This window comes from Hypanus sabinus, chromosome 1 (assembly GCF_030144855.1).
Source record: "Hypanus sabinus isolate sHypSab1 chromosome 1, sHypSab1.hap1, whole genome shotgun sequence".
Classification (NCBI taxonomy): Eukaryota; Metazoa; Chordata; class Chondrichthyes; order Myliobatiformes; family Dasyatidae; genus Hypanus; species Hypanus sabinus.
Window position 1 is genome coordinate 137,714,703 of NC_082706.1, and position 23,111 is coordinate 137,737,813.

Here is a 23,111-nt window from a genome sequence, read left to right on the forward strand (position 1 = left end):
GATATTCCCCAGGACCTTGAGGGAAGTTTGTGTAGAGATAGCAGGAGCTCTGACGGAGATCTTTAAGATGTCATTAGAAACGGGGATTGTGCCGGAGGATTGGCGTATTGCTCATGTGGTTCCATTGTCTAAAAAGGGTTCTAGAAGTAAGCCTAGCAATTATAGACCTGTCAGTTTGACATCAGTGGTGAGTAAATTAATGGAAAGTATTCTTAGAGATAGTATTTATAATTATCTGGATAGACAGGATCTGATTAGGAGTAGCCAGCATGGATTTGTGCGTGGAAGGTCATGTTTGACAAACCTTATTGAATTTTTTGAAGAAGTTACGAGGAATGTTGATGAGGGTAAGGCAGTGGATGTAGTCTATATGGACTTCAGCAAAGCCTTTGACAAAGTTCCACATGGAAGGTTAGTTAAGAAGGTTCAGTCGTTAGGTATTAATGCTGGAGTAATAAAATGGATTCAACAGTGGCTAGATGGGAGATGCCAGAGAGTAGTGGTGGATAATTGTTTATCGGGATGGAGGCTGGTGACTAGCGGGGTGCCTCAGGGATCTGTTTTGGGCCCAATGTTGTTTGTAATATACATAAATGATCTGGATGATGGGGTGGTAAATTAGATTAGTAAGTATGCAGATGATACTAAGGTAGGAGGTGTTGTGGATAATGAGGTGGGTTTTCAAAGCTTGCAGGGAGATTTATGCCGGTTAGAAGAATGGGCTGAACGTTGGCAGATGGAGTTTAATGCTGAGAAGTGTGAGGTTCTACATTTTGGCAGGAATAATCCAAATAGAACATACAGGGTAAATGGTAGGGCATTGAGGAATGCAGAGGAACAGAGAGATCTAGGAATAACAGTGCATAGTTCCCTGAAGGTGGAGTCTCATGTAGATAGGGTGGTGAAGAAGGCCTTTGGAACGCTGGGCTTTATAAATCAAAGCATTGAGCACAGAAGTTGGGATGTAATGTTAAAATTGTACAAGGCATTGGTAAGGCCAAATTTAGAATATTGTGTGCAGTTCTGGTCACCGAATTATAGGAAAGATATCAATAAATTAGAGAGAGTGCAGAGACGATTTACTAGGATGTTACCTGGGTTTTAGCACTTAATTTACAGAGAAAGGTTGAACAAGTTAGGTCTCTATTCATTGGAGCGTAGAAGGTTGAGGGGGGATTTGTTCGAGGTATTTAAAATTTTGAGAGGGATAGATAGAGTTGACGTGAATAGGCTGTTTCCATTGAGAGTAGGGGAGATTCAAACGAGAGGACATGATTTGAGAGTTAGGGGGCAGAAGTTTAAGGGAAACACGAGGGGATATTTCTTTACTCAGAGAGTGATAGTTGTGTGGAATGAGCTTCCTGTAGAAGTAGTAGAGGCCAGTTCAGTTGTGTCATTTAAGGTAAAATTGGATAGGTATATGGACAGGAAAGGAGTGGAGGGTTATGGGCTGAGTGCGGGTAGGTGGGACTAGGTGAGATTAAGAGTTCGGCACGGACTAGGAGGGCCGAGATGGCCTGTTTCCGTGCTGTGATTGTTATCTGGTTATATGGTTATATAAGGGTGTGAAGGAAGAGAAGTGAGTTCAGTTACTGTTACAAGAAAAAAGGTGCTCAAAAAGCTGAAAGACCTAAAGGTGTATAAGTCACCCAGACCAGATGAACTGCACCCTAGGGTTCTGAAAGAAATTGCAGTAGAGATTGTGGAAGCATTAGTAATGATCTTTCAAAAATCATTGGATTCTGGCATGGTGCCAGAGGACTGGAAAATTGCAAATGTCACTCCACTCTTTAAGAAAGGAGGAAGGCAGCAGAAAGGAAATTATAGACCAGTTAGCTTGGCCTCGGTGGCTGGGAAATATTGGAGTCAGTTGTTAAGGATGAGTTAGTGGTGTACTTGGAGACACAAATACAGGATAGGACAAAATCAGCATGGTTTCCTTCAGGGAAAATCCTGCCTGACGAACCTGTTGGAATTCTTTGAGGAGATTACAAGTAGGATAGATAAAGGGGATACAGTGGATGTTGTATATTTGGACTTTCAGAAGTCCTTTGACAAGGTGCCACATGTGAGGCTCCTTACCAAGTTAAGAGCCCATGGTATTACAGGAAAGTTACTGGCATGGTTAGAGCATTGGCTGATTGGTAGGAGGCAGCAAGTAGGAATAAAAAGATCCTTTTCTGGTCGGCTGACAGTAACTAGTGGTGTTCCGTAGGGGTTGATGTTGGTACCGCTTCTTTTTATGCTGTGTATCGATGATTTAAATGATGGAATAGTTGGCTGTGATGCCAAACTTGCAGATGAAGTGAAGATTGGTGGAGGGACAGGATGTGTTGAGATTACAGGAATGTTACAGAAGGACTTAGATAGATTAGGAGAATGGGCAAGAAAGTGGCAAATGAAATATAATGTTGGAAAATGCATGGTTGTGCACTTTGGTAGAAGAAATAAATGTGCAGACTATTTTCTAGCTGGAGAGAAAAACCCAGAATCTGAGATGCAGAGGGACTTGGGTATCCTTGTGCAGAAAACCCTGAAGGTCAACTTGCAGGTAGAGTTGGTGTTGAGAGAAGGCAAATGCAATGTTAGCATTCATTTCAAGAAATCTAGAGTACTAGAGCAGGGATGTGATGCTGAGGCGTAATAAGGCACTGGTGAAGCTTCACCTTGAGTATTGTGAATAGCTTTGGGCTCCTCATCTTAGAATTTATGTGCTGGCATTGGAGAAGTTTCAGAGGAGGTTCACAAGGATGATTATGGGAATGAAAGGGTTATATAAGGAATGTTTGATAACTCTGGGTCTGTACTTGTTGGGATTCAGAAGGATGAGGTGTGATCTCATTGAAACCCTTCAAATGTTGTAAGTTCTAGACAGAATTGATGTAGAAAGGATGTTTCCCATGGTGGGAGAGTCTAGGACAAGAGGGCACAGCCTCAGGATAGAGGGGTGTCCGTTTAACACAGAGATGTGGAGAAATTTCTTTAGCCAGAGGGTGGTGAATTTGTTGAATTTATTACCACAGACAGCTGTGGAGGCCAGGTCATTGGGTGTGTTTAAGGAAGAGCTTGATGGGTTCTTGATTGGACATGGCATCAAAGGTTACTTGGAGAAGGCTGGAGAGTGGGGCTGAGGAGGGGGAAAAAGGATCAGCCAGGATTAAATGGAGGAGCAGACTTGATGGGCTAACTGGACTAATTCTGCTCCTATGCCTTATGTTAATGTCACTGTGTTCCAGCATCTACCACACTCAGTGTAACAGAAAATGTCCTGAACGTCTCCTATAAATTTTCCCTCTCTCACCTTAAAGTTGTGCCCTTTAGTATTTGACATTTCCATCCTGGGAAAATGAATCATTATATGTACCTATGTAAACCTGTCATCATTTTATATACTTCTGTTAGGTTTCCCTTTAGCTTCTGAAGCTCCAGAGGAAACAGTCCAAGTCCTGATGAAGGGAATCAGCCCAAAACGTTAACTGTGCTTCTTCCTGTAGATGCTGCCTGGCCTGCGTTCCACCAGCATTTTGTGTGTGTTGCTTGAATTTCCAGCATCTGCAGATTTCCTCATGTTTGCAAGTTTGTTCAACTTCTCTTGATACTCTGTAACCCAGGCACCATCCTGGTGAATCTTTTATGTACCCCTTCTAAAACTTCCACATTCTTCCTGTAACGTAATAACCAGAACTGAATACAGTGTTAAAGATGTGGCCTAACCGAAGTTCTATATAACCGCAATATAACTTTCCAACTTTTATACTCAGTGCTCCAGCTGACAAAGTTAAGCATGCTGTACATCTTTACCATTTTATACTTTTGCGTTGTCACTTTCATGGAGTTTTGGACTTGCATTCTAAAATCTAAGCACAGGTGCATCCATGTGCTAAAAATTTCTGCTATTTATATATGCATGTATTTTCCTCTTACATTTGACCTCCCAGATTCCATAATCTTAAACTATCCTGGATTAATTCTCTATGGTAGTAATAATTTCCTGAAAATAGGTAGAAATTGCTTGGCATAGAACTAAGAGTGATGGGAAATGATTCATCAGGTTAGCACATAATTATATATGGCAAGTAAAACAATAGAATAAAGTGCCACACACACATATAACTTATTATCTACTTTGTCTATATTCTGTGTTATAAATTGATTTTATAAGCAACCTTATCATGTTATCTTTGAATATTGACTTTCAGTGATTAAAATGTACCTCCTACCTTCTCATCTGTCATTAATATAAATTGCACTCAGGAAGAGTCCAGCACTAGTCCCTATAGTGCAGCACTTTTTACAAGCTTCCAGTCAGAAAAACACCTACAGTATTTACCATGACCCTCTGCTTACTACCCAGCCAATTTTGTATCCAGTTTGCCAGCATACCTCTGATCCCCTATGTCCTAATTTTTTGGATTATCCTACCATGCAGTATCCAGTCAGAAGTCTTGCTGTAAACCATGTCTATGGTTGTGCCTTCATTAATTTTTTAAGTCACCTAATCAAAAACTCAGTTGAATTTCTGAGACATGATCTCTTGATCAAATCTAAGCTGACTTCTAATCATTGTGCGCCCTTCCAAGTGAGCATACATCTTGTCTGTCAGTATCTTCTTTGGCCAGTTCACCACCACTGAAGTAAAGTTCACCAGTCTTTAGTTTCCAGGCTTATTCCAACTGCCCTTTTTGAATAAGAGGCATTAGATGCCCTCCAGACATCTGGTACCTTTTGTGTGGCTAACAAAGATGTAAAGAGACAGCAATCTCCTCCCTTGCTCTATTTGGCATCTCGATGTGCTCTAATTTGTGTATCACTTCCTCCTTCCCAAGGAGCACTTCTTCCCAGATATGCTGCAGCCTATATTTCCTTTAACTTCACCAGGGAGAAAGAACATGGAGGCTGAAAAGTTAAGGAAATACAGGCTGATCTTCTGCAGCATATCTTGGTAGAAGTGCTCCTTGGGAAGTATTTGTTTTGGATCTGACTCCTATTCCTTGGCTTACCTTTTAGGTCCCTGAGCTAAATAGATTACATTTTGGGTTTCTGAGGCAATCTATCCATACCTTAGTGATAGCATGCCCATAGTTCCTTGAAAATGGCAAAACAATGGGTAGGATAGTAAAAGAGGCATTTATTATGCTTGCCTTCATAGGCTGAAACATAAGAATTTGGATGTCATGTTATGGTCTTACAAAACAGTGGTTAGATTGCATTTGGAGTATTTTGTGAAATCCTGGTCATTGCACTTCAGCAAGGATGAGGTACCAATTGGAATTATAGAAGAAATCTATAATCAGAATGGAGGGTGTGAGTTTATAAGGAGAGAGTGGATAGGATGGGTTTATCTTCATTGGGATGTAGCAGGATGATCTTAATGGAGATTTCTAAAATAATGAGGATGGAATATTTTTCCCAGGGCAAGGGGGTTGGGTCTCAAATTAAAGGGCACATGTTTAAGGTGAGAAGGGAAAATTTAATGGAGATCACAGGGTTAAGTTTTTCCATATACTGCAGTTGATGAAGCAAGCTGGCAGAGGAAGTGGAGGCAAACACAATTATGATGTTTTAAAGGTGTTTAGATTAGAAGGTTGTTGAAGGAGGTAGATGTAATGCAGGGAAGTGGGATTAGTGCAGATGAGAATCATGGTCAGCATGGACAAGGTTGGCCAAAAAAGAACATTTTCTATCCTGTGTGTTTCTAAAATACTGCAGAATAGAGTAATCAGAGATGTAACAACATCAAACCCCTAATCACCTCTAATTTTCCCCACACACAAATGCACCATCTTACTCATGTGCAGGTGATGTGGACAGAGCAATAAATTAAATTTTCAAATTAATTGAATAAATGTGGGTTCAAAAGTCATAATACAAAATATTAAGCTATTTTACACCAAATGAACAAACGGAACATTTGAGGTCAAGTTCGCAGCTTGTTTGATACAATTTTTTCACATAAATTTATTGTATTTGTTACATGACTTCACATAATTTAATTATTCATTACTTAATCAAAATTTTATTTCCCCTTGTCCTATATCTCGTAACCATTTCAAAAGCTCTTTGCTGTCTCCTGAACCCACAAATTATCTCCTCATACCCTGTTTCTGGTTTATGTTTGTTCATAGACAAGTTGTTTTGAAGAATTAATCAATAGATGTGAAATTGACAAGGCAGATTAGTTCAAAAGCTTGGAAATCTGAAATTAAAAAAAAACATTAAATGCAAGAGATATTCAGCATGTCAGGCAGTACTTAGAGATGGAAGCGAAGTTTATTTTCCAAATTGATGGTCTTCCATTAAGATTCACAAGAACAATCTAATTAATGCTTAGCACATGAATAAGTGACCAAATTTAGATCATAGATCAGTTCAGAGGTGCAAGAGACTGCAGATGTTGAAATATGGAACAAAAGATACATTTCTGGAGGAACTCAATGGGTCAATTAGCATCTGTGGAGGGATATGGGTGATCTATGTTTCGGGTTGAGATCCTTCATCCAGTAAGATGAACTGTCTCAAACTGGAGCGTTGGCTGTTCACTTACCTCTGTAAATGCTTCCCGAGCAGTTGAGTTCCTCGTGCAGTTTGTATGTTTTTGTTCATATGTTAGCTGCCAGCTTCCTAAAATTCATGCAGTTTGCTTGTAACACAAAGTAATTTGTTTCACAAATGAGGAAATTATTTTTTTACATAGCCAGAGGTTAGGGTCTGGAATGTCCTGACACAGATAGGAGAGGAAGAATATTAAATTGATTCATTTAGAAGAGAGCTGGATCAGCATTCCAAAGAAAATAATTTGCAGGGCAAGGGAGAGAACGTTGGCAAATGGGTCTAGCTGAATTTTTCGAGCGTGGAATTCTCTCTTTAGAGAGTCAAAAATTCCCTAAGTTAACTAGATCAGGCTAGTTCTGCTGCTATAAATTTCATATGACAAAAGCATGGAGAAAATGAGCCAGCAAAGAAAGAGTTTAGGAATTTTATGAAGCCGTATTCATATCCCTCCTTAAGCATTAAGTCTTAATTAGCAAATCTCTCAAACTAAGCCATGAAGTAAAGCACTTTTGATGTTTATTAGGTTAGACCTATACAGAGTTATAAATAAGACCATTGGTCATTCAGCCCATTGAGTCTGCTCTGCCATTCCATCATGGCTGATTCTGGATCCTTCTGCCATCTCGCCATATGCTTTGATGCCTTGACTGATCAACTTCCTCCTTAAATAAACCCACAGACTTGGTCTCCACTGCATTTTGGGTCAGAGCATTCCACAGATTTACCACTCTCTGGCTACAAAAATTCCTATTTAATTTGTTCTAAAGTGTCACCCCTCAATTTTGAGGCTATGCTCTCTTGTTCTGGACATTTCCACTATAGGAAACATTCTCTTCACATCCAATCCATCTAATCCTTTCAACATTCTGTAGGTTTCAATGAGGTCCCCCTACATTCTTCTAAATTCCAGTGAGTACAGGCCCAAAGTGGCCAAATGTATCTCATATGTTAACCCCTTCCTTCCCAGAATCATACTTATGAACCTCCTCTGGACTCTCTACAATAACAATGTTTTATTTTGTATCTTGGGACAAATTTGCAAAACAAATGACATTGTTAATTATGAATATTGATCACCATATCAATGGTATTATTAACATACACACATTGTGAAAGCCAGCAAGAGCTTTCAGAGTATAATCAGTAATTCAGTATAATTACAATATGCATAGAGGAATAAACTCTTCTTGGGCTTCTAGTAGGGTACAGGTATCAATTATAACCAATGATTCAATGACAAATTCTGTCATCTTCAGATGGCAGAGTTTGTCATCAAAACATTGGTATAATCATAAATACTTGTATTTGGCTGGAAGCTCAAGAAGAGTTTATTGGTCGTATATGCCAGGAAAGCACTAGATCCTTTTCCAATATACATTGAGTTTTTATTCTCATGTTTACCTCCAGTGTTTTTGAATTGGTATAGCCCATGGCAAATGATGGTAATGAAGAATCTGGATTTTTGTATTTTATCAAATGCATTTTATGTATCAATTATTACTTCAATTCTGCCTTGTATTACATGTTACACTTATTGAGTTCACTATTTTGTCTCCTTTAAGTATACTGCAACAAAAAAGAAGCAAACTACGCTATATTCTTAATTGGTGCAGAATAGATGACAATCCTCCTTTGTTTGTAACTTCTAATGCTGGGTTATCTGAAGTGCCCGATATGAGTGAATCCTAACTTGGAAAACTTTGGGATGCTATATGGATCTAAAGTGAATCTTTTTAAATCTCTTAGTGTCTTTCCCTTCAATTAGTCCTGACGAAGGGTCTCGGCCCGAAACGTCGACAGTGCTTCTCCTTATAGATGCTGCCTGGCCTGCTGTGTTCCACCAGCATTTTGTGTGTGTTGTTTAAAGTAAATCACGTTTTTTGGCTTAATTTGCATGCTAATTGGTTAAAAATTCTTATCTTTAATGTTTTGTTATGGGTACAGTTTTGTTGTAATCATCTTGTTAAAATTCTTGACAGTTGAAATGCCCATTTTGCATTTTATAAAACTCAAATCATATTTGTGAGTCTTAACTGCCTTTCTTTTATGATCTATTTCAATTGCAAAAGTTTGTAAAGTTTTACCTGCTGTAAATAATTTATTTGATTAAAAGTTAGGCTTTGTTTTTGAGGCAGTTGATTTTTATTTCTTGGTTGAAGAATTTGAAGTAATATTTCCCATCAATAGTTTCCTCTGCTTTCATTTTAACTATGTGTGATTTAACATGCTTAATCAGGAATGCTGTCCAGATGTTTGTAATAAGCTTATCAGCCTTTGAATTTTTATGCTGTATTGCAGAAATTGATTTATTCTTGATTAGAGGAAGTTTCCTTTATTTTTTTAAGTCAACCCCTTTGCCAATTCTACATTAATGTAGTGTGGCATGGTTATTAATGCTTCTTGCTATGATAATTTCAGTAATCTGATCCTGTTGTTTGCAATGGGTTCCGCTTCATACGGAGCGGAGTATTCTTAGTCGTCGCTAATCTACTTAAGCACAAACACTAGTCTTACACTGTATTTTAATTGTTGAATGTGTTTACATTTAATTCTCCTAAATTATTTTTCTCAGCTTTTGATTTGCATACCGTTTCAGCTAGGCAAAGAGCTGAATATAAAGAGCTAGGCATGTAACATGTTCTTGTACAAAAAAATCTGTTTTTTCAGTTTTTACATTAAGCATTTTGTGCATTTTCCTTCTGAAAATTATAGTTCATTTTGTAAATATTTTAGGGTCTGTAACTGAAATATCACATCCTATTCATTTATATAAATACATGTAGTGTTGTACAAGATTCAACTGCATTACATTGGTAATATATGTCAGTAAGGAATGGGCGTGAAATTTCAAAATAGCAATACAAATTGTGATCTCCAGGCTTCAGAAAGTTAAATGCATTGCACAATTTAACTGGCAGCTTTTATTTTAGTGAAAATATTATCAAAGTATTGCTCCTTTTTTGCCAATCTAGTTCTTCATGCTTTGCAGATGATTAGACTAGGATGCGTTCTTTATGATCCGAGCAAACTAGTTACATGTGGGCTTTGTTATTATTGCATCTTACTGTGAATCTGATCAATTTTTTCCTCTCCTGCAATTTTGGCTTCCAGTGGTGTTGTACATTCCATTACCACACAATTTGGTATTGTGTGATTACCACATCAAACAACAAATGGTAGCTGTGGTCCCTTGTGTTTAGTTGCCTTTTGGTTGAACTTGAGTGAGTGGGTGTTTTTTTTTACTGTGCACTGAGAATGAGTAGAGCTGATGCAGAATCTAAGTTTTTTTCTGAGTTGATAAGCATAGTTTTTGTGTAGGTTCTTAAGCTGCCGCGCTGTGGTGCTTATACTACTAGATATAAGACTATAAGACATAGGAGCAGAATTAGGCCATTTGGCCCATCAAATCTGCTTCTCTTTAACCATGACTGATTCTTTTTTTCCCCTCCTCAGCTCCATTTCTCCCTGTAACCTTTGGTGTCATGGTCAGTCAAGAACCTATCAATCTCTGTCTTAAAGGCAACCAATGACCTGCCCTCCATAGCTGCCTCTGATAACAAATTCCACAAATTTACCATCATCTGGCTAAGGAAATTTTACCACATCTCTGTATTAAATGATGGCCCTCTATCCTGAGGCTCTGTCCTCTTATCCTAGGCTCTCCCATCATGAGAAACTTCCTTTCCACATCTACTCTGTCTAGGCCTTACAACATTTGAAAAGTTTCAGTGTGACTCTCTCCCCCCATTATCATCCCAAATAATGGGGAGTAGTAAATCTAGAGAGTAGAAAATTTACCTGGCCCTTTCATTCTGATATTTGATGCAAAGACTCTTTTGGGTAGTCATTAAAGTTATTGGTGTTGCCATCCTGACAGATTTAAAAATAAGGCCCCCTACTTATTTCATTGAGCATTGTAGCATATGAGTATACCAAATGATTTAGCCTAATGTGTTTGCTGGTCTCCATAGAACCATAGAACACTACAGCACAGTACAGGCACTTCAGCCCTCCATGTTGTGCTGACCCATATAATCCTTCAAAAAGTACTAAATCCACACTAACCCATAACCCTCTATTTTTCTTCATCCATGTGCCTGTCCAAGAGGCGCTTAAAGAGCCACCACCACCATCCCTGGCAAGTCATTCCAGGCACTCACAACCCTCTGTTTAAAAAAACTTACCCCTGATGTCTCCCCTAAACTTCTCTCCCTTAATTTCGTACATATGCCCTCTGGTGTTTGCTACTGGTGCCCTGGGAAACAGGTACTGACTATCCACCCTATCTATGCCTCTAATAATCTTGTAGACCTCTATCAAGTCCCCTCTCATTCTTCTATGCTCCAAAGGGAAAAGTCCCAGCTCTGCTAACCTTGCTTCATATGACTTGTTCTCAAGTGAAGATTGAATGAAGATTTCTCTCAATGTAGATTGCTGTGCTGGTAGCTGAACCTGATTGTCTCAGTAAACTGCATATGAAGAAGCTCATAGATGTTACATCGGCATTGAGTTGGCATTTGACCTCAACATCTGAGGAAAGATTGCTGGCCCTGGATAGGGTCCAGAGGAGGTTTACAAGAATAATTCATAAGAATTAAAAACTAAATGTTGTTATAAATAATTTAAAGAATGAACTCATAATTACATTTGAAATTGTGTAACTTCAATGTGAACTGTATTATTTCATGAAAGTTTTGTAAGTTGCCTGAGATGGTCCTGAATCTCTGCATGTAAGTGCCATTATGAAGAAAGTATGGCAGTGCCTCTATTTTCTTAGAAGTTGGTGAAAATTCAGCATGCCATCTAAAACTTTGACAATCTTCTATAGATGTGCGGTGGAGAATCTATTGACTAGTTGCATCAGAGCCTGGTATGAAAACACCAATACCCTTGTTTGGAAAAACCTACAAAAAGTAGTGGATATGGCCCAGTCTATCCCCAGCCAAGAAGCCAAGATGCAACTGGTGAACCATGGCAATGTTCTGAGGGCTATGTACAGTATTTCTAAGTTTCTCAAACATCTACACTCATCCCATCTTCCCACCGCTTTAACAGTAATAGAGTTCTTCTTGTCTTTACCCGCCACCCTATCAGCCTCCACATCCAACTCATCATACATCATAACTTACGACATCTCTAAAAGGATCTTGCCTCTAAACATTTTTAACACCACTCCGCATTGCGAAGGGATCATTCCCTATGCAATTCCCTTGTCTATTTTTCCATCCCCACTAATCTCCTTCCCAGCACTCATCTCTGCAAGCGACCTAAGTGTTACTCCTGCCAATTCACCTCCTCTCTAACTTCTGTTCAGGGCCCAAAGCAGTCCTTCAAAGTGAGACAACACCTCACATGTTAATCTGCTTGGGTTTCTATAGTTCCCAATGTGGTCTCCTCTACATTGGTGAGGTCTGCCATAAGTTGGTGGGCCACTTTGTTGAGCACCTCCACTCCATCTGCCACAAGCAGAACTTCACACTGGGCAAACATTTTTATTCTGATACCATTCCATTTACGGCAGATCAATCCATGACCTCCTTTTGTGCCAAGATGAGGCCACTCTCAGAGTGGAGGAGTATCACCTTGGTAGCCTCCAACCGAATGGCAACAATATCGATTTCACCTTCCAGTAAACAAATTCCCACACCTCAAACCAGCAGATATGGCATCTTTAAGTGGATAAAGGTTTGTTGTCATGGCTAGAAGTGAGGTGGGGGTGGGGGTGGAACTCCAAGCCAGGCTGAAACACAGAGGGATGAGGCCTCCTATACCCAGAAACTTGTTAGCACACGTGCAGTCATTGGAGAACAAAATTGAGGACCTGACGCCAAGACTGCTGTATCAAATGGAAATGAGAAATTATTGTGTTCTGTTTTTCACTGAGATGTGGCTTACTCAGAGTACACCTGATACGACAATTAGCTGAAGGCTTCTTGATAAGTAGAATGGACTGAACTGCTGATTCGGAAAAGGCAAAAGGTGGAAGGGTGTGTATGGCGATACTCTCTTTGTGGTGCTCTGATATGGTGGTTTTATTATACTCTTTATTCTTATAACCATATAACAATTACAGCACAGAAGCAGGCCATCTCGGCCCTTCTAGTCCATGCCGAACGCTTACTCTCACCTAGTCCCACTGACCAGCACTCAGCCCATAACCCTCCATTCCTTTCCTGTCCATATACCTGTCCAATTTTATTTTAAATGACAATACCGAACCTGCCTCTTCTACTTCTACTGGAATGTTCCACACAGTTACCACTCTCTGAGTAAAGAAATTTCCCCTCGTGTTACCCTTAAACTTTTGCCCCCTAACTCTCAACTCATGTCCTCTTGTTTGAATCTCCCCCTACTCTCAGTGGAAAAAGCCTATCCACGTCAACTTGATCTATCCCCTTCATAATTTTAAATACCTCTATCAAGTCCCCCCTCAACCTTCTACACTCCAAAGAATAAAGACCTAACTTGTTCAACCTTTCCCTGTTACTTAGGTGCTGAAGCCCAGTTAACATTCTAGTAAATCTTCCCCAGACTTGAACACCTAACAATCAAATACCAACAATTTGATTCACCAAGAGAGTTCTCCCTGATCCTGACCTTAGCTTAGATACCACCATCGGCTGACTGTGATCAGGTATTTGGGATATCACATGAGTACATGCTTTCTTTATGACCCTATCTACATATGACACCACTTTCAATGAATTATGTACCTGTATTCCCAGATCACTTTGTTCTACCACACTCCTCAATGCCCTACTGTTCACTGTGTAAGGTCAATCCTGGTTGGTCCTCCCAAAGTGCAACACCTCACACTTGTCTTCATTAAATTGCAACTGTTTAGGATTCTCCCTTGTCTGCTTGGGCAACTTCATGGCTTCTTTTAGTCCTCCCGATTTCTTTCTTAACTGTTCTCTTGCACTTCTTATACTCCATAAGCTCCTTATTTGTTCCTACTTGCCTATACCTGCTATGCACCTCCTTTTCCTTCTTAACCTGGGCCTCAATATCTCTGAAAAACAAATTTCACTTTTGAAGGCCTTCAACTTATTCAAGTACAGCTTTGCCAGAAAGCAACCTATCTCCATCCACACTTGCCAGATTATTTTTAATACCATCAAAATTGGCTTTTCTCCAGTTTAGAATCTCAACCCACAGACCAGACCTATCTTTTTCCATAAATGGCATCGTGATCACTAGATGCACTGTTCCCCTGCACGAACTTCTGTCACCTGTACTGTCTCATTTCCCTAATAGCAGATCAAGCATCTCACACTCTTTCATTGGGACTTCTATGTACTGATTAAGGAAACTTTCCTGAACACATTTGACAAAGCCTATCCCATCTAGTCCTTTTACAGTATGTGAGCTCCAGTCAATATGTGGAAAGTTAAAATCACTTGCTATTAACAAACTTGTGTCCTCTCTACAAATTTGTTCCTGTAAATCCCTCAGACTGTTGGATGGTTTGTAATATAGCCCCATTCACGTGAACATACCTCTCTTATTTTTCAGTTCCACCCAGAATGCCTCATTAGATGAGTTCTTTCTATCCTAATTGAGCATAGTCATGACAGTTTTCATGACTAGTAATGCCAACTCTGCTACTTTAACCCTTCCTGCTCTGTTGCACTGAACCCCAGAATATAGAGCTGCCATTCCTGCCTCTCCTGCAACCAGGTCTCGCTAATGGCTGCAATGTCATAATCCCAGATGTTGATCCATGCCCTGGGCTCATTTCACTTTCTTACGATACTTTTTGCATTGAAATATATGAGGCTCAGGACATTAGTCACTCCATACTCAACCTTTTGATTCCTGACTTTGTCTGAGGTCTTACCAACATCTGTCTCTACAACTCTCCACTAACTGTTCTGGCACTCTGGTTCCCAACCCCCCAGCAACCATAGTTTAAACCCCACTGTGCAGAGTTAGCAAACCTTCCCACTTTGATACTAATCAACTTCCAGTTTAGGTGTCTCTTCTGTGCAGGTTCAGCTTTCCTGGAAGAGAGTCCAATGATCCAAAAACCTTTTGTCTTCTCTCCTACACCTACTCCTTCGCCACATGTTAAACTGTATAATCTTCCTATTTCTAGCCTCACGAGCACGTGGCATGAGTAACAATCCTGAGATCACTAGCCTGGAGGCTGTGCCTCTTAACTTAGCTCCTAACTTCCTGAATGCCCTTTGCAGAACCTCGTCATTCTTCATACATTTGTCATTGGTAACTACGTGGACCATGAGATCTGGCTGTTCACCTTGTTAGAGTGATTTTTTGGTTTAGGTCATTTACATTTAGCAAATGGCTTTAGCTACCAGTCTTCTGTTCCTTGACAATGTATTGTGGATTTAATTTGGAACAATGCATTTCCTCAAAGCTGTGAATCCCAGTCCACAGACAATGCTGGCATCTGTGGGATGGATGTGAACCAGAAGGTGTGAAGTTTGCATGTAGTTTAAAAGAAAACATTGTCTATACTTTGTAAATATGGAATTGTCCTTTATGTTTAGCACGTAAAATACCAAGTAAATGTATTGTCAATTCAGTTTGGAACAAAGAATTCCTAAAAGCCCAGTCCAGGCACTGCTGGCACCTGTGGGATGGATGTGAAGCAGAAGGTGTGAAGTTTGCATGTAGTTTCAAAAGAAAGCATTGTCTATACTTTGTACATATGGAATTGTCCTTTGTGTTTAGCACGTAAATATCAAGCCCCACATTGGGCCAGCAGACCTTTCCACTGAAAGTGTCTCTCTATGATGCCTGCTGTACCTTGTTTTTGTTGAATAAAGAAGCGGCTTTGTGTCTACCAGTAACTCTCTCTGGTGATTTCATTCATGCAACAACACACTTAAGAATGCTGAGGGCCTGATCTGAGATGTCCTGGAATTTTGATTAGCTTCTATAGATCTGTAATGGAGTGTTTATTGACTGTCTGCATCACAGCCTGGTATGGAAACACCAAAGTTCTTTTATGGACAGTCCTCCAAAGTGTAGTGGATATGGCGTAGTCCAACACGGGTAAACCTTCCCACCAGTGAGCATATCTACATGGAATGTTGTTGCACGAAAGCAGCATCCATCATCAGGGATCCCACCACCTAGGTTATGCTTTCTTTTCACTGCTGCCATCAGAAAGAAGGTTCAGGTACTTAAGACTCCCACCACCAGGTTCAGGAACAGTTACTAGCCATCAACTATCAGGCTGCTGAATCAGAGGGGATGACTTCACTCAATTTCACTTGCCCCATCACTGATGTGTTCTCACAACCTATGGACTCACTTTCAAGGACGATTCATCTTATGTTCTGTATTTATTGCTTATTTATCTATCTATCTATTTATTTGTTTATTAATTCTTTCTTTCTTTATGCATTTGCACAGTTTGTTGTCTTTTGAACACTGGCTGAACCTTAGTTGGTGCAGTCATTCATTGATTCTTTTATGGTTTTTATTCTATTATGGATTTATTGAGTATGCCCACAAGACATACTTGTTTTTTGATTTTGAACTTTGACTCCAATGCATTTGATGCCAAATCATTGCCAGTGAGCCTAGAGCCACACTTCAGGTAGTACTGGGAACTGCCAAAAGAGTGATGTTTTCCTTCTTACTTATCCCATTACTTCTTTGGAAGATTTTGTCATCTTAAGCTTTGAACTTTTTCAGATGAAGTGTGGTATACCAACCGACTTGTATCTCTCTGCTTAGATGTTGGTCTGACCCAAGAGAAATGTGTATGAGGTTTTTAACTTTAGCTGCTGCTACCAGAAATGGGGAATATTTAATTATAAAGTAGAAACTAAATTTGTATGAATGTAAAGTATTACTTGCACTACGTGTGTGCAAATAACATTAATTCTTAATGCTGTTATGTGATCTGATTATAGCTAACTGAAGATGAAATAGCAACAATTCTGAAATCCACCTTGAAAGGTCTGGAATATCTGCACTTCATGAGAAAAATCCACCGAGATATCAAAGCTGGAAATATTCTACTGAATACTGAGGGCCATGCAAAGCTGGCGGATTTTGGTGTTGCAGGTCAGCTGACAGTAAGTAATCAGTAAGAATAAATCTAAATAATTAATACTTCTCAGACATTACTTGAGTTAAAAGACCTTTTCAAGGGAACTAGCCTGGGGTTAAAACTAGCCTTTTTCAGTGATAAATCCCAAAGAGAAAAACAAAGCAAAGCAACTCTTACTTTCTTTAGCCTCAGAAATGTAGCTCATTTCATCTTTGAGGTTTACTTTGTGCCCTTTCTCAGCAAATTTGCCAGTAAGAACATTTAGAGGCAGTCTTATGCATCACCCTTCTACTTGATAAGTACATCTAAAATGTCCTTCATTCAGTGAAGCTTTATTTCAACTGACTGGATTCAAGTCACAAACTTATAGCTGAAGCTTGTTGACATGTTAATTTTCTCCGACGTGTTACGAATGGGGATGGATGCTTAAGTCAGATAATGGAAATAAACAGCAGTATGCTCAACATTTTAACAAAAATCCATGAATGTGTAATATCAAAGTAAATGTGTGCACAGCCTCTGTATTATTACTGTAGTTCAGTCAATCTCTACTGAAAGTCTCATCTGCTGCTGAATTATCCTGATGTGTAGCTGTTACAAGAACTGATAGTGATATAGAATAGTGGTTAAATGATTTGACTTGCAGCCATCCATGTGCTCATCAAAGAGTCTCTTAAATGTCCCTATTGAATGGAGAGAAAATTCAAAAATCTGAGGTGCAAAGGGATTTGGGAGACCTTGTACAGGATTCCCTAATTTGCTGGTAGAGTCAGAGGTTAGGAAGACAAAATTGATGTTAACATTCTTTTCAAGAGGACTAGAATATAAAAGCAAGGATGTAATGTTGAGACTTTATAAAGCAATGGTGAGGCTTCACTTGGAGTATTGTGAGCAGTTTTGGGCCTTTTATCTGAGTAAGAATGTGCTGACATTGCAGAGGGTTCAAAGGAGGTTCATGGAGATGATTCCAGGATTGAACAGCTTGTCATATGAAGAGAGTTTGATGGCTCTGGGGCTGTATTTACTGGAATTCAGAAGAATGAGGGAAGATCTGGTTGAACCCTATCGAATGGTGTAAGACCAGAGGACACAGCCTCAAAAAAAAATTCCCATTCCATGGCCTCCTTTACTGTTGGGATGAAGGCATACTCATGAGAGAGGATCAGCACCTTGTATTCTGTCTGGGTAGCTTCCAACCTGATGACATGAACATTGATTTCTTGAACTACTGGTAATGGCAGCTCCCCCCCACCCATGACCTCTCTTTCACCAGTTCCCATCCGCTTTTCCCTCTTTCACCTTATCTGCTCGCCTGTCCATCTCCTTCCTCTGGTGTTCTTCCCCCTTTTCTTTCTTCCATGGCATTCTGTCCTCACCTGTCAGACTCCCCCTTCTCCAGTGCTGTATCTCTTTAACCAATCAACTTCCTAGCTATTTACTTTATCCCTCCCCTAGTTTCACCCATCATCTTATGTTTCTCTCTCCCCTCTCCCACCTTTTAATTCCATTCTTCATCTTTTATTCTCCAGTCCTGCTGAAGAGTCTCAGCCCAAAATGTCAATGGCTTTTTTTTCCATAAATGGAAAAGCCTGACCTGCTGAGTTCCTTCAGCATTTTGTGTATTGCTTGGATTTCCATCATGTGCAGATTTTCACTTTTTTGTGGTCTTATGATATTATTCTCTTTGTCCATCCCAGGCAGAGGCAGAGTGTTCCATGCACCCATCACTCTCTTGGTGAAAACAAAACCTCTTCTGACATCTTTCTTATTATTTCCTCCACTCACCTTAAATAGATGTCCTCTGGTATTGGCCATTGCTGCTTTCGAGAAAACAAGGTGCTGGCTGTCCACTCTATCTATGGCTTTCATAATCTTATACACCCCTCTCGAGTTGCCTCTTAATTATGCTTTGCTCTGAAGAGAAAAGCCCTAGCTTACTCTGCCTTTCCTCAAAAGATAAGATTGAGGAGAGAAGAGTGCGAAGGTTCGAGACAACTGTTGGAGGGAGATAAGCAGGAACACGAAGGGCTAACCAGAATTTTAAAAATCAATATGACAGCTGTCATAATGGAATCAATAAAATAGGTAATTTATAAATCTAGTGTTTTTGAAAAAAAGTCTGGAGAGAAAGCTTGCCACTCTTACCAAGATGATCTGGCCAAGATTATCCGAGATGTAGGTGACTTCTTCCTCAATTTCACCTTTCATGTTAGCAACTTACCTTCAGAACTGCGAGGAGAGTGGAGAGCTTACAGTTTGCAAAGCAGAGTTGGGGGTGGAGGTGGTGGCTGGAGTGAGGTGTGAGATAAAAGCTTATGTGAAAAAAGTTTAAAAATCGTGTGAGGAGTAAGCAAGATATTTTAACGAAATGGAATGAGAAAAGGACATAAGCAAGATGATGGGAAACAATAAGAGAGCAACCGGTTGGAAAATAAACCAGTTGAGATGCAGAAATTGTTAAGACACAGGCGGCCACTCATCTGATCGAATTAGTCTTGGCTAAACCATTTGGAGTCATGGTATTCTGTTTGACTAATTTTTAGAGTGTAAATTCTTGAAGATTTTTAGTTGTTAGTAATATATAATATTTTAATACTATAATATTGGTGTTACCTATTCAGATTTCAGTAGTACAGTAGGTAAATAGTAGTAAAATATGTGCAACTAGTGAGTTTCTGCATCTATTTGGTACATATTGATGAATCTGATTTCGTGAATGAATTGCAATTGGAAGCAGATGGTTTTGAGGGGATGTGATACAGGCAGGTGATGACAGGACTGTACTGAGCGCAGTACATACCAGTAATAAAGAAACAGACGTTCCTTGATTTTGGAATGGAGTTCAAATATATTACATTTCCTATGGGAGTGGCCAAATTTACATCTTTGTCAGACATATTTCCATTATTGTTCTTTGCTCTCTCATAAGTGACATGTTGAATTGTATCCCCCGAGCCTTTGGTTCATATATTTCTAAAGATTTCTTTTTTTTCCCTCGTAGATGCTTGATTCTACAGTAAACAAATAAAAAAAAGAAAAGTGAAAGATACATTAAGGAAAATATGTAATTGGAATAAATTTACTGTGTTTTGTCTTCTGTTATCACATAATATTTTCATGTGGACATCATTCATTCTATAAAGATTTTATAAAGCTGCATTATTGTAGGCAATGAATATAACATTTGTAGTGCTGGTCATGTTTTTTATGTGTATTTTTGATAAATCCAATCTGAGTTTTGATAGAAGCATATTCAACTTTGTTAATTGACATGAGAAGCAGATAGGAGGAAGTGAACTGAGTTGTTAACAACGATATAGGTAAAAAACGGGATGAGGTCCTACAAGGTGAATTTACGGAGTTAGGAGATAAACTAAAAAGTAGGACCTCAAAGGTAATAATCTCTGGATTATTACCAGTGCCACATGCTAGTCATAGTAGAAATAGGAGGATATTTCAGATGAATATGTGGCTTGAAAAATAGTGCAAGGGGGAGGGATTCAAATTTCTGGGGCATTGGATCCAGTTCTGGGGGAGCTGGGACTGGTATAAACAGGACGGTCTGCACCTGGGCTGAACTGGAACCAATGTCCTAGGGGGAGCGTTTGCTATTGCTGTTCAGGAAGCTTTAAACTAATGTGGCAGGGGGATGGAAACAAGTGCAGAGAGACAGAAGGGTGTAAAATGAGGGTAGAAGCAAAAAGTAGTAAGGTGAAAAGTAAAAGTGGCAGGCAGGCAAATCCAGGGCAAAAAGCAAAAAGGGCCACTTTTCAACATAATTGTATAAAGGCTAAGAGTGTTGTAAAAACAAGCCTGAAGGCTTTGTGTGTCAATGTGAGTAGCATTCGTAACAAGGTGGATGAATTTAATGTGCAGATAGTTATTAATGAATATGATATAATTGGGATCACAGAGACATGGCTCCAGGGTGACCAAGGATGGGAGCTCAACATCCAGGAATGTGCAATATTCAGGAGGGATAGACAGGAAAGAAAAGGAGGTAGGGGAGCATTGCTGGTTAGAGAGGAGATTAACGCAATAGAAAGGAAGGACATTAGCCTGGAGGATGTGGAATCGATATGGATAGAGCTGCATAACACTAAAGGGCAGAAAACGCTGGTGGGAGTTGTGTACAGGCCACCTAACAGTAGTAGTGAGGTTGGGGATGGCATTAAACAGGAAATTAGAAATGCGTGCAATAAAGGAACAGAAGTTATAATGGGTGACTTCAATCTACATATAGATTGGGTGAACCAAATTGGTAAGGGTGCTGAGGAAGAGGATTTCTTGGAATGTATGCGGAATGGTTTTCTGAACCAACATGTCGAGGAACCAACTAGAGAGCAGGCCATTCTAGATTGGGTATTGAGCAATGAGGAAGGGTTAGTTAGCAATCTTGTCGTGCGAGGCCCCTTGGGTAAGAGTGACCATAATATGGTGGAATTCTTCATTAAGATGGAGAGTGACATAGTTAATTCAGAAACAAAGGTTCTGAACTTAAAGAAGGGTAACTTTGAAGGTATGAGACGTGAATTAGCTAAGGTAGACTGGCAAATGATAGTTAAAGGGTTGACGGTGGATATGCAATGGCAAGCATTTAAAGATCGCATGGATGAACTACAACAACTGTTCATCCCAGTTTGGCAAAAGAATAAACCAGGGAAGGTAGTGCACCCATGGCTGACAAGGGAAATGAGGGATAGTAACAAGTCCGAAGAAGAAACATATAAATTAGCAAAAAAAAGCAGCACACCTGAAGACTGGGAGAAATTCAGAGACCAGCAGAGGAGGACTAAGGGCTTAATTAGGAAAGGGAAAAAAGATTATGAGCGAAAGCTGGCAGGGAACATAAAAACTGACTGTAAAAGCTTTTATAGATACGTGAAAAGAAAAAGATTGGTCAAGACAAATGTAGGTCCTTTACAGTCAGAAACAGGTGAATTGATCATAGGGAACAAAGACATGGTAGATTAATTGAATAACTACTTTGGTTCTGTCTTCACTAAGGAGGACATAAATAATCTTCTGGAAATAGTAAGGGACCGAAGGTCTAGTGAGATGGAGGAACTGAGAGAAATACATGTTAGTAGGGAAGTGGTGTTAGGTAAATTGAAGGGATTAAAGGCAGATAAATCCCCAGGGCCAGATGGTCTGCATCCCAGAGTGCTTAAGGAAGTAGCCCAAGAAATAGTGGATGCATTATTTTTCAAAACTCCTTAGATTCTGGATTAGTTCCTGAGGATTGGAGGGTGGCTAATGTAACCCCACTTTTTAAAAAAGGAGGGAGAGAGAAACCGGAGAATTATAGACCAGTTAGTCTGACATCGGTGGTGGGGAAAATGCTAAAGTCTGTTATGAAAGATGTGATAACAGCACATTTGGAAAGAGGTGAAATCATCAGACAAAGTCAGCATGGATTTGTGAAAGGAAAATCATGTCTGATGAATCTTATAGAATTTTTTGAAGATGTAACTAGTAGAGTGGATAGGGGAGAGCCAGAGGATGTGGTATATTTAGATTTTCAAAAGGCTTTTGATAAGGTTCCACACAGGAAACTAGTGTGCAAACTTAAAGCACACGGTATTGGGGGTATGGTATTGATGTGGATAGAGAATTGGTTGGCAGACAGGAAGCAAAGAGTGGGAGTAAACGGGACCTTTTCAGAATGGCAGGCAGTGACTAGTGGGGTACCACAAGGCTCAGTGCTGGGACCCCAGTTGCTTACAATATATATTAATGATTTAGACGAGGGAATTAAATGCAGCATCTCCAAGTTTGCGGATGACACGAAGCTGGGCGGCAGTGTTAGCTGTGAGGAGGATGCTAAGGGATGCAGGGTGACTTGGATAGGTTAGGTGAGTGGGCAAATTCATGGCAGATGCAAATTAACATGGATAAATGTGAGGTTATCCACTTTGGTTGCAGGAACAGGAAAACAGATTATAATCTGAACAGTGGCCAATTAGGAAAAGGGGAGGTTCAACGAGACCTGGGTGTCATTGTACACCAGTCATTGAAGGTGGGCATGCAGGTACAGCAGGCGGTGAAAAAGGCAAATGGTATGTTGGCATTCATAGCAAAAGGATTTGAGTACAGGAGCAAGGAGGTTCTACTGCAGTTGTACAAGGCCTTGGTGAAACCGCACCTAGAGTATTGTGTGCAGTTTTGGTCCCCTAATCTGAGGAAAGGCATTCTTGCCATAGAGGGAGTACAAAGAAGGTTCACCAGATTGATTCCTGGGATGGCAGGACTTTCATATGAAGAAAGACTGGATCGACTAGGCTTATACTCACTGGAATTTAGAAGATTGAGGGGGGATCTTATTGAAATGTATAAAATTCTAAAGGGATTGGACAGGCCAGATGCAGGAAGATTGTTTCCAGTGTTGGGGAAGTCCAGAACGAGGGGTCACAGTTTAAGGATAAAGGGGAAGCCTTTTAGGACTGAAATGAGGAAAAACTTCTTCAGACAGAGAGTGGTGAATCTGTGGAATTCTCTGCCACAGGAAACAGTTGAGGCCAGTTCTTTG

At 39.8% G+C, this 23,111-nt stretch overlaps 1 protein-coding gene across 1 annotated transcript in view; it reads left to right on the forward strand.

Annotated features, from left to right (window-relative positions):
- stk3 (serine/threonine kinase 3 (STE20 homolog, yeast)) overlaps positions 1 to 23,111 on the forward strand; it is a 455,037-nt gene that overhangs the window by 97,363 nt on the left and 334,563 nt on the right. The window contains exon 5 of the mRNA XM_059976958.1: positions 16,443 to 16,607. Within this exon, the coding sequence (XP_059832941.1) occupies positions 16,443 to 16,607 (165 nt within the window). The remainder of the gene's footprint in view (positions 1 to 16,442; positions 16,608 to 23,111) is intronic.